Source organism: Corvus brachyrhynchos, unplaced genomic scaffold (assembly GCF_000691975.1).
Source record: "Corvus brachyrhynchos isolate BGI_N302 unplaced genomic scaffold, ASM69197v1 scaffold119, whole genome shotgun sequence".
NCBI lineage: Eukaryota > Metazoa > Chordata > Aves > Passeriformes > Corvidae > Corvus > Corvus brachyrhynchos.
The window spans coordinates 207,916-219,352 of NW_008240054.1; the positions used below are offsets into that span (position 1 = coordinate 207,916).

Consider the following 11,437-nt stretch of genomic DNA (forward strand, 5'->3'; position numbering starts at 1 on the left):
CTCCAACACCCCTGGCCGCCTGCCTCACCCTGTTCCTGCAGCCAGGAGCTCTGCACCACACTTCCAGCAGCTGGAAAACCTTGGGAAGCTCCTGCACCTCCACTCTGGGAATTGGAGACCAGCCCCAGCCAGGCTGAGCCTCCTGGTCACAGCCCCGCACCTCAGCGTGGCTTTAATTCAAACACAGCGTCCAAGACACCAACTCCCCACCCCACAGCCCCCACGGCCCCAGGGGCACTCACTGTGAAGAGAGGGGGGTCTTTGGGGTGGGGGTGGAACCCCTTCTGCCGGCAGGATGAGATCTCCTCCAGGCCGTGCTCCGTCAGCTTGAAGAACCCTGTCCTGGAGCAGAGGAACAGCAGCGCTGTAGCTGGAGCCTCTGCAGGGACAGCCACATCCCCTGGGCCCCCAGGAGCACCTTTGGGGCTGCTCATCTCGAGCAGGAGCAGACATTGAGGCTGAGGGGCACCTCAGTTCCTGGGAAACTCCTCTCCCCAGCCCTGAACCTCGTGTCAGGGGTGGGCAGCCAGACACAGCCCCTGAAAACAGCTCCCAGGAGCTGTCAGGTGTGAGCTGTGAGCTGACACTTCATCCCCTCACCAGGAATCTGAGAGGGGATTCCTTCCCAGCCTTCCCAGCCCACCCCCAGACTCACTGCTGGCATCCCTACTCACTCCTGGTATTTGGGAGAGCACACGATGGCGATGGACTCTGGCAGCATCATCTGGTAGGAGCAGTGGGTGTGCAGGTCCACGCTGGACAGGAACGCTGTCTGTGTGGGGTGGGTCTGCAACGGGCAACACGGGGACAGCAGTTACAGCAGGCTCGGAAAACTGATCCCAAGGGATCGGGTGTGCCAGGAGAACCTTGGGACAGAGGAGACACAGCTCCCTGCAGGGTACAGGGGATGCCCCTGCACACCTGGAGTGGAATTCATGGAATGGTTTGGGTTGGAGGGACCTTAAAGTCCATCCAGTTCCAACCCTGCCACCTTCCACTATCCCAGGTTGCTCCAAGCCCCGTCCAACCTGGCCTTGGACACTTCCCAGCTTCTCTGGGAATTCCATCCCAGCCCCTCCCCACCCTCACAGCCAGGAATTCCTTCCCCATACCCCATCCAGCCCTGCCCTCTGGCAGTGGGAAGCCATTCCCTGTGTCCTGTCCTCCCCTCTTGTCCTAAGTCCCTTCCAGCTCTTTCGGAGCCCCTTTTTTTGGATTATCCTAAACCAGCCGTGCTCCTCTTTTCCATTTGGAGTTGCCTACAAAAGGAGCTCTACATTCCTGCCACATTCCATGGAAAAATCACACCTTTAAGCCACAACCACGTCCTTGCAGGGCACCTCACACGTTCCTCAAGTGCAGCTCCAGGGGCTCAGCCCATCCGGGGTGCCACAGCACTGCAGGATATCACATTCCATGGAGGATATCACATTCCATGGAGGATATCACATTCCATGGAGGGCTGCACAACCCCTGACCACCACCACCTCACCCAGCTCCTGCTGACAGCCACATTTCACACCTTAACTCCTGATGGAAGCTCTTGCTCCTTTTGCTGCTTGGGTTTGTTTTATTTTGGTTTTTTTTGCCAAGACCACCAGGAGGGCCAAAGGAATTCCGGAGGGTCCCAGAGCGTGGCAGGGCTGTCACTGCAGAGGTGGCCAGGGAGCAGCCACTTGGAGCAGCAGCATTTCCTTGTCCAAGCCCTCGGGGCAGCTGCTGCTTTCGAGAGATTACTCAGCAGCTCTGAACGCTTTGCTTGGCACGGCTCCGACTGCCAAAGGCTCCGTGGGGACAGCAGGGCAGCCAGGGAGGAGCCTGTGACTGGCACAGCTCACAGCAGGGCACCCAGGGCTGCCTGCAAGGCAGGACTGCACAGGGACCCAGCGGGGGAGAGGTGTCCCTCTGGCAGGGGAGCTTGGGATGCCCCCACGGCGCCGCTGGAGTCGGCTTTTAGCTGGAGGAAATGTGAGTTTCATGTCCAAGATCCCACTTCCATAGAATCCCAGGAGGGTTTGGGCTGGAAGGGACCTCAAAGCCCATCCAGTGACATCCCCACCATGGCAGGGACACGTTCCACTGCTCCAGGCTGCTCCAAGCCCCATCCAACCCAGCCTTGGGCACTCCCAGGGATCCAGGGACAGCCACAGCTTCTCCCCAACCTCACAGGGAAGAGTTTCCTCCCAATATCTCGTCTAAACCTTTCCTCTCTCCCTTTCAAAGGGCTTGATGCTTTAGGAAGGGACCCAAACATAAACCAGGCCTGGGTTTCTCCATCAGAGTAGTGAACGAGACTGGACCAGACGGAGAAAGACAACGAGAGGCTGCTGCCCATTCCCTGCCATCTCCTCCAGTAAGTTCAGCCCTGCTCCACCAGCCCTTCCCCTTCGTGCTGGAGGCCAGGGAAGTGCCAGGGGAAGGAGACTCACGTGGATCCAGCCCAGAGTGACGAGGCCGTGCTGGTCCTGGATGATGAAGAGCTCCTCCTCGTTCTCCGTGGTGCAGGAATCGGGGCCTCCCAGCTGCTTGGGGACGATGACGTGGGTGATGGTGAACTCGTTCCTCATCTGCAAGGCAGTGGCAGCACAGGAGGCTGTTATTCCCCGGACATGAGGGAATTTCCCAAGCCTTGGGAACAAGCCCAGGGAAGCACCCACCACCCGTTTGCAGGTGCAGCTCCAAGTTACTGACAAAGGAGTCGCAGGATTTTCTCCCTGTTTCACTCTCCCTGCTGTGCAGAGCCCCCACAGGAGCTCAGAGAAGTCCTGGACACCCCCCCAAACCAAGCTCTCCACTCAAAAGGGGATGATGCCTCATCCCTAAACCATCCCCAGTGTCTGGAAGCAGCTGGACTGCAGGAAGTTGCTACATCAAACAACTTCATTTCAAAGCAAACTTGTGTGAGTGACTCAGGGCAGATGGGCTGGAGCTGCCGACAAAACCTGGGCACGCAAACTCTGGGGGACAGCAGTGTCCTGTCAGCCTCGTCTGCGTGAGGGTCACCAGCTGGGACACCCAAAGGACAAGTGCCCGGAGCTGCCTGCCACCAGTAATGCCACCAGGAATGTCACCAATGGGAGAGAGGAAGCTGAATGGGGACTCAGGTTGGCACCTCACTCAGGGTGGGGAAATCCCAACCTGGAAACGAGGAAAGGGAGAGGCACATCATCCCTAGCACTCCCATGGAAGCCTGAAACCACACTGAAGAATTCCAGGACAAAAATCAGGGTCCTTGAGCCATTCCCAAAGCCATGACACTGTGATAAACAGTCCCCGTGCCCCTTTTGGGGTCTCCATTGGGGCTGTCCCCTTACCAGCTTCCCGCAGAGGATCCCGCAGGTCTCCACACCCCGCACGGTGTTGGCATCAGCCAGCTGCAGGAATTTCTGGCACAGCTCTCTGGGGACAATGACCTGGCGAAGGACATCCACACCTGCATCTGCGGGGAGAAGGGGAGCACAGGGAGCAAAGAGTCAGGAACGCTGGAGAAATGGTCCCTCAGGGCAGGATCTGAGAGGATGAGACTGAGAAAATCCTTCTGGGAAGATAAACTCCCCTTGCAGTGGCGGGCACAGAGAAATGTGTCACTGTGACACTGATAAAGGACAGGCACCAGCTCTTTCAGAGCAGGGGAAGGATCCTTCAGCAGGGTGTCAAAAGGAGTGTTTGGTTAGCAAAAATGAAACCACACACGCTTAGCAAACATTATTTAAAGCAGGACGTGTCACTGGGCAAGACCCAGCCACTGGACACGTCTGAATGAGTGTTTTGGAACCACATTTAGTCGAATTTGGTCAGGAGGAGGATTCAATCAGCCCAGCCAAGAACTAAACCCCAATCTCCAACAAGTATTTGGATCAAGGAAAAGGCAAACAGGCTGCAGACCCTGGAACAGCAGAGAGACTGGGCTGGAAAAGCAGGGAGGGCACATTCCCAAGAGGAGACAGTTCTCCCCAGCCCTGTGAGCGTTCACCGGACATCTTGGGAGAGGAAACCTCCACGAGGGACGGAGCCACCATCAGATAATTCCAAGAGCCTCCCAGAGAAATTGGCTGTGTTTGGCTGAGCCCCAGCAGGGAGAAGGGATGCTCCAAGAGGTACTAACTGCTCTCCGTGCTCCCCAAAGCACTGGGCTTCAAAGATCTGTCCACAACAGGAGGTTTGGATGGGACAGTCCCCGCTGGATGAACTGGAGAGGCCGGAACCTTTGGGGTTAAATCTGTTGGGGGCTTTTCCACGCCAGGGATGAGGGGTCCATCCACACACTGGGGACTCGGCTCTGGCTTTCCAAACTCCTGCACTATCCTCAGGCGCTCCTTCTCCAGCTCCTGCCGCCGGATCATCTCCTCGAAGGCATGGAACTGCTCCTGCTCTGCCTGCTGCTGCTTCATCAGGGCTACCCGAGTCTTCTCCTCCTCCAGCTGCTGCTGCAAAGCCAAAGGGTGTGCAAATTACCCTTCTGCGTCCTGCTGCGAGGAGAAACATACCCAGGGACAGGAGCAGAAAGGAGCCCGGGGCAGACCCCCAGCCATCCCCAGGTTATTTCTAAAGGCTCTGCAAAAGGTCACCAGCAAACAGCGTTTTCTGCAAGGAAACTTCAGCTTGCAGAGCACAGATCCAGAGCCAGCTGCACTGAAGGGAGAAAACCACGGCCTTCCCCTCCCTCTTCCACGGAATTACAGTCCCAGGTTGATTTCCCCCCATCCTGTCCCTAAAGTCCCACTTGCCCTGAGCGTCTGCTTTGCCCACAGAACCCCAGAGCCAGGGACACCTCTGACAGAGCCACCCACGGTGACAGCAGGGGACGAGCCTGGAGCCTGGAAGTTGGGGACATTCCCGAGCACCCAGGGAGCCCTGGAGAGCTGCCCCCTTGCAAACCCTGTGAGGCTGAGGGGCTCCTGAGGAGCACAGGCCTCCAGTCTCCTGTCACTCACCTCCTGCTCCTTGTACTTAGCATAGTCCTTGGCGTACCTCTTTAACAGCTCCTCCTTGAGCTCTTCGGCTCGGGGAAAGGCTACTTCCTTCAGTTTCTGGAGGAGGAAACACAGGGTCAGAGCGGGGCAGCCCCAAGGCAAGAAAAACAAAACCTGAGCAGCTGAAGAGTCCAAAATCCCACCACCAAAATCACTGAGCAAGAGCTCAGGCAGGGCTGCGCTTTCCTCTTGGGAATTGTAGCTTCTTGTGGCTGAGGAATCTCTAAGGATTCCCTGGAATATCACCACTTTGAACATCCACACATGGAAAAGCCACGTGGTCTTTAAAAAGCAGGGACTTGAACAGGGAAAAAAGGACACCCCAGGGCTCAAAAGGAAGTAAACTGGACACCAGTCCAGTGCAAGTGCAACGGGGTAAGGACCCCCCAAACCATAACTCAGAGAATCGTGGGATTGTTTAGGTTGGAAAATACCTCCGGGATCATCAAGTTCCACCATTCCCCCAGCGCTGCCGTGTCCACCCCTAAACCACATCCCCAGGTGTTTTGAAACACTTCCAGGGATGGTGGAGGCCCGTGCCAGGACCGGACAATGCTTTTGGGGAAGGAATTTCCCCAGTATCCACCCTGAGCCTCCCTGGCCCAGCCTGAGGCCGTTCCCTCTCCTCCTGTCCCTGTTCCCTGGGAGCAGAGCACGACCCCCCCGGCTGCCCCCTCCTGTCAGGGACTTGTGCAGAGCCACAAGGTCCCCCCTGAGCCTCCTTTGCTCCAGGCTGAGCCCCTTTCCCAGCTCCCTCAGCCGCTCCTGGGGCTCCAGCCCCACAATGGATTTCCTGGAGTGAGGGGCCCAGACCTGAATCCCAAGGGGTCAGGACTGCCTGGCCAGGCCAAGGTTTCTCAGTATTTGTAGGGACCACTCATCCCAGAGCCACGGAAGCCCAAGGTCGATGACCCTGACCACGTTCCTGTTCCAGATCCGGCGCTGTCCCCACTTACTTTGACCGTCTCCCTCTTCTCGGGAATGACGGCGCTTTTGTAATCGCGGTGCTGCGGCAGCTTCTCGATGAAGAGCCTGGAAGAACGAGAGAGAAGCCGCAGGTCTGAGCCAGGGCAGGAAGGGAGGAGGCACGGGACACTCAGCAGCGTTTTGGGGGATCCCTGTGCTCCCCATCAGGGCAGTCTGTCTTTCTGCAGGAAACCCTCCATCCCACAGCGGCCCCTGGAGCTCTGCACAGCACTCAGGAGGATCTTGCCTGATCCCAAGGGAGTGCCCCACACAGGTTTCCCTTCCACCTGGCCTCCAGAGATGATCCGCAGGGATAAACACATTTGTTTTGAAGAGAACCATTAATAAGCTGGTCTAAACCACCAAGGACACAGAGGTGATTGAGGAAGGCGCTCGGGCACCTGCCGGCACCTGGGAGCATCCCGGGATTCCACCCCAGCTCAAGGACTCTGCTGACTCAGAGCTCACCATCCTCACGCACCGAGGGACAAGGAGTTTGTGCACGAGGGGAAATTACCTCAGACCTTGGACAGGGAAAACCTGCAGGTGAGTTAAAAGCAAGTTCCCAACAGCCCCAGCCCCTGCAGCGGGAGCCTTTGGGCTCTGCAGCCTGAGCACCCCAGGGACTCCAGGCAGGAGGGAGAATTCCGTGCTGGCTTTGGGGAGGGAAATCAGGGTGGGTATGAACGGGTTAATGCTCAGCTTCTCTGCACCTGGGGGAACTGTTCTCCCCCTCAGAGAACCCCAGGATGGGTTGGCTTAGAAGGGACCTTAAAGCCCATCCAGTGCCAGCCCTGCCATGGCAGGGACACCTTCCACTGTCCCAGGCTGCTCCATGCCCCATCCAGCCTGGCCTGGGACACTGCCAGGGATCCAGGGGCAGCCCCAGCTGCTCTGGGCACCCTGTGCCAGGGCCTCACTGCAAGGCCACAATGAGATCCTCCTGTGGAGCTCTGCAAGCACTAAAACAAGGAGGAAATCCCACAAACAAAGGGCAGTTCACCCTGGCTCAGCTCTCTGAGGCTCCCCAGGCTTGAGACACCTCGATTTAATCTGTGACCAAGCCCCCAGCGGTGACAGGGTGAGCTCAGGGTGAGCTTAGCTAGGCCCTTCTCTCCTGCAAGCCCAGCTTTGCTGGCTCTGGCCATCCACAAAGCTTTGGGGATAACCCAAAATCCCTGCCCTCCCTCCTGCCTCTTGGCTGCACTGCTTCAGCATCCACAGGAGGATGTTCCAGCTCCTTTGGAGAGCAGCCTCCTGTCGAGGCACAGGGAACAAGGGAATACAGGACCAGACCACGCCACAGAGAGCAGCACAAACCAACCCAGCAGAGCCAAGCAGGAAAAACTCAGGGGGGCACAGAAACTCTGAGAAACCTCTGCGTGTGCAGTAAACAAACCCAGCTGCTCCAAGCCCTCAGGGACGAGGAAGGACTTTTTGCCACCCGGAACGCTCCTGGCGAGGATGCAGGATCAGCAGAGCCAGGGCACAGCCCTGGAGGGAGCCGTGGAGGGGCCGTGGCTCCCTCCCAAAGCCCCAGCCGGGGGTGTGAAGTAGGTCACTGTGCCGAGGAGGCACAACAAGGCCCCGAGCGCTGCCAACAGCTCGTAGATTAAAATGGAAGGGATTAATTAAGAAGGATTAAGAGCAGATGCTGGCCTGGGCAGGATGGAAAAAACCAGCAAAGACAGCTGGGTTTCCACAAGTCAGGAAGTGGGGGGAAAAAAGTGGGCAGGAGGATGAGAGGAGGGCTCAGGCAGCCAGAGGAAAACTCCAGGACAAGAGCAGCAGTGGCAGGCTGGGATGGGGCAGAGGAAGGGCTGGAACAGCTCAGGTTTCCTATGGACAGCCCTGCTGAGGCTTGGCAAGACCAAAACCTGCAGCTCCCGTGGCCAGGAGTTTGCTGCTGGTTCAAACCTCTGCCTGCCCCCGAGCCCAACGCAGCAGCAGCTGTTTGGCACCGAGCAGCCCCAGCAGGGGCTGTTTTTAAGCACAGCTCCGGTGCCCAGGCCAAGCCAGTGGCTCTCGAGGCCCTTGTGACACCCCTGCGAGTCCCTGGAGCTGGGCCAAGCAAACCAGGGAGCCCCAACACCACAGCAAAGTTGTGTCTTGTTGCTTTTTTCCTTCTTATTTGGCCCTACCAAAACCAACCCTGCGTTCCTGCTGGTGATCCAAGGGAAACACCCACTCGGATCAAGGCAGAAGAAGCTGCTCAGGATGAAAAGCAAGGCAAGACTTGTGAGGTGACAAGACACGTGCTAAAAGTCCTGGAGATGGTTACAGAATCATGGAATGGGTTGGGTGGGAAGGGACCTTAAAGCCCCTCCAGTGCCACCCCTGCCATGGCAGGGGCACCTCCCACTGTCCCAGGCTGCTCCAAGCCCCAGTGTCCAGCCTGGCCTTGGGCACTGCCAGGGATCCAGGGGCAGCCACAGCTGCTCTGGGCACCCTGTGCCAGGGCCTCCCACCCTCCCAGGGAACAATTCCTTCCCAATATCCTATCCATCCCTGTCCTCTGGCAGTTTAAAACCATCCCCCCTTGGCCTGACACTCTCTGCCTGTATAAAAAGTCCTTTTCTCTCTTTTTTATAACCCCTCTTTAGGGAGTGGATGGGGCTCTAAGGCCTCCCCAGAGCCTTTTCTTCTCCAGGCTGAACACCCCCAGCTCCCCCAGCCTGGCCCCATTCCTAGGAAAGGGAGAGCAGAGCAAATTCAGTAAATTCCCAGTGCCTCCTCTTGCTCTCTGGATCAGGACACCTACAAAACATCAAACCTACGGCTTGAGCTCCAGCTTCCCATCTCCACTGGAAGAAATGACGGTGGCATTAAGTTCCTATCTTTGGACAATCCAGGGTAGGAGCTCACATTCGTCAGCCCTGGAGAAATCCCACCAAGGGAAGGTTTTCCACCCTCCTGGCAGCCCAGCAGCCAGGCTGGAAATGCCAGGAGCGTTTGAAAGCTGCTGGAAATACAACCCAGCACCTCTGGCTGCTACAATGAAACAGCCTCAAGTTCATTTGTTTAGTTAAAAAGTTTCTCCTTCGGCCCAGGCTGCGTAAGGGGCCTGGAAAGCTTCCCGAAGGTTTTACACTTCCCAGGGCCCTCGCCACTATGCCCATAAAAGCTCAGGAAGTGCGAGGCGGGGAGGAAAGCTAATCAGAGAAAAATGTGTTGGGTTTAAGGGGCAGGAACCCTGCACATAGGGCAGGGAGGGAAAATGCCCACGGAGATACCAGGCACAGCTTGGGTGAGCAGGGAGAGAGCACAGAGCGCAGCAGCGGCGCCGGGCGGAAGCAGGAGGGACGGATTTAGGGGGAAAAGCCTACAGGAACAGGGCTCTGTGCTGCTGGGATCACAGTTTCCATCCCTGTCAACACCAACAGGCACACAGCTGTGTTGGGGGGGCTGGACTGTGCTCCTGAGGTGTGCAAATAAATCCCCGAGTGGTCCCTGCTCCTGAAGGAGGATCTCGCTCCCTGCTGTGGAAGGCTGTAGTAACCTTAGAGTAAAACAGGCTCTCCTTTATTAGAGAAACCACAACCCAGCCTCGACCCTTCCAGTAGATATGGGATACAAAACTCCCTGACCATGGATCCCTGCCCAGCCCTAGGATGTCACGGCCAACCTAGAGAAAAACTGAGGCCAATTTAGGTGCAGAAACACCTGCAAACTTTGACTTACAGGTGGATAAAATCTCTGCTGCTGACAGGAGTCTCCAGAGGGCCAGAGGAATCCAAGATCAGCCTGGTTCCCAAGGGAATCTCATTCCCATACACACCAGTGTCTCAAAGGGGTGTCAGAGGATGGTGCCAGACTCCTTCCATCGGTGCCCAGTGACAGGACAGGGAGTGATGGCCGTAAGATAAACCACGAGAAGCTCCACCTCAACAGGAGGAAGAACTTCTTTCCACGGAGGGTGGCAGAGCCCTGAACAGCTGCCCAGGGAGGAGTCTCCCTGTCTGGAGACATTCCAAACCCACCTGGATGTGTCCCTGTGTCACCTGCTCCAGGTGCCCCTGCCTGGCAGGGGGTTGGACTGGATGCTCTCACCACTCTGGGATTATGGATTCTGTGAGCTGCACCTGAGGGTTTGTGCCTCACACCTCTACCACATCCCCTGGTCAGTCCCACCAGCTGTGGCACCCCTCAGCAGCAGAGCTCTGGCCAGAACCCCGAGTTCTGGAGCTCTCCCAGCTCACCAAAACCTTGCAGCAGCCGGGAGAGGCTCCGAACACCCCTCCCCAAGCCCAGGAACCCCCCGCAGCCCGCGGCTCTTACGTGATGTACTTGTTGTAGAGGATGAAGGCGTGCTCGATGTTGCCCTCCTCGCTGTACACCGTGGCCATGCGCAGCATCTCCACGCCCGAGCGGAAGTAGCGCCGCGGGGGGATGTCCTCGCTCACCTCCACGCTGCTGCCCGCCCGGATCAGCCGCCGCACGCGCTCCTCCGGCGGGAGGCTGGCGCTGCCCTGCCCGGGCATGGTGACACACATGGGCCGTGCTCGGGCTCTGCGGCGGGAGGGAGGCAGGGACGTCAGAACCGGGGTGAGACGGACAGGGGATAGCCCGAGGTGGAGGAGCCACAGGGTGGGCAGGGCCAGGCCCTGGTCCTGCACAGGCAGCCCAGCAATCCCAGTCTGTCCCTTAGAGAGCTGTCCCAGTGCTCCTGGAGCTCTGGCAGGGCCTGTGCCCAAACCCTGGGGAGTCTGTGCAGCTCCCGAGCACAGGAACTGGCACGGGACAATCCCCATCCAGTTTCCTCAGGGTTCTTTTTCCTTGACAGAAATCACCCCCCTGCCAGCAGGAAAGCATTTAATCCATGGGCCAAGCTATGTCCTGAGGGAGGGACCTGGGAGAAGCCCAGCTCTTTTTGGGCACAGCACTCGGATATTCACCTGTTCAACCTGAAAAGCAGACAACGCGTTCAAGGTCAGCCCCTGCACGTGGATTCCAAGCTCTCACCCCTCCAAATCTCAGCCAAAGCAGCTCTTCCTTCCCCGCTGCTTCTCCCCAGTGCTGCTCACCAGCCTGGGGTGCCACTGGTTCTGAGGGAGTTCCACTCTGGAGCAGAGCAGCTCCACACGGGGTTTCAGCCCTGCAGCGTTTTCCTGACGGCACCAGGATCCTCCCAGACCCATCCTCACCCAACAGGCTCCATCCCAAACTTGCCATCCCTCTCTGCCTGCGCTGTGGGTGGCACTCCCGTCACCCCAGGAATGCGCCACGACCTGATCCGTGTGGGAAAACTCCACAGCCCCACAGCAGGAGCTGGTGGAGGCAGCACCAGGATTGAGGGGCAGCGAGCCCAGAAATCCTCCACAACACTCCTCCTCCTCCAGCAAAAGCAGTTTTTCCTCGGAAAAGCCACGCTGGACCAAGGTAAGGGTTAAACTCCCTGTGACATTGCAGGGACTGCCACATGCACCTTCCTGAGGGAGGGAAAGGTGCCCAGCGGGCCCTGGGAGAGGAGGGGGACCCCTCTGGGGGGCACACCGCAG

At 57.9% G+C, this 11,437-nt stretch overlaps 1 protein-coding gene and 1 long non-coding RNA gene across 6 annotated transcripts in view; one reads left to right on the plus strand and one right to left on the minus strand.

The window, feature by feature from the left end:
• STAMBP (STAM binding protein) overlaps positions 1–11,437 on the minus strand; it is a 13,017-nt gene that overhangs the window by 801 nt on the left and 779 nt on the right. Inside the window, exons 2-10 of one of the 5 annotated variants that reach the window (XM_017744702.1) lie at positions 11,263–11,280; positions 10,218–10,448; positions 5,930–6,005; positions 4,935–5,030; positions 4,106–4,427; positions 3,315–3,439; positions 2,430–2,567; positions 675–787; positions 243–342 (exon numbers count right to left, since the gene is read on the minus strand). In XM_017744702.1, coding sequence (XP_017600191.1) covers positions 243–342; positions 675–787; positions 2,430–2,567; positions 3,315–3,439; positions 4,106–4,427; positions 4,935–5,030; positions 5,930–6,005; positions 10,218–10,448; positions 11,263–11,280 — 1,219 coding nt within the window. Of the gene's footprint in view, positions 1–242; positions 343–674; positions 788–2,429; positions 2,568–3,314; positions 3,440–4,105; positions 4,428–4,934; positions 5,031–5,925; positions 6,006–10,217; positions 10,449–10,834; positions 10,929–11,262; positions 11,281–11,437 lie in introns of those variants that run through there. The other 4 variants (XM_017744699.1, XM_017744698.1, XM_017744701.1 and 1 more) reach the window with 4 other exon arrangements.
• The window catches only part of LOC108449188, a 1,479-nt gene continuing 1,113 nt past the window's right edge, over positions 11,072–11,437 (plus strand). The window contains exon 1 of the long non-coding RNA XR_001865325.1: positions 11,072–11,318. This is a non-coding gene — a long non-coding RNA (uncharacterized LOC108449188). The remainder of the gene's footprint in view (positions 11,319–11,437) is intronic.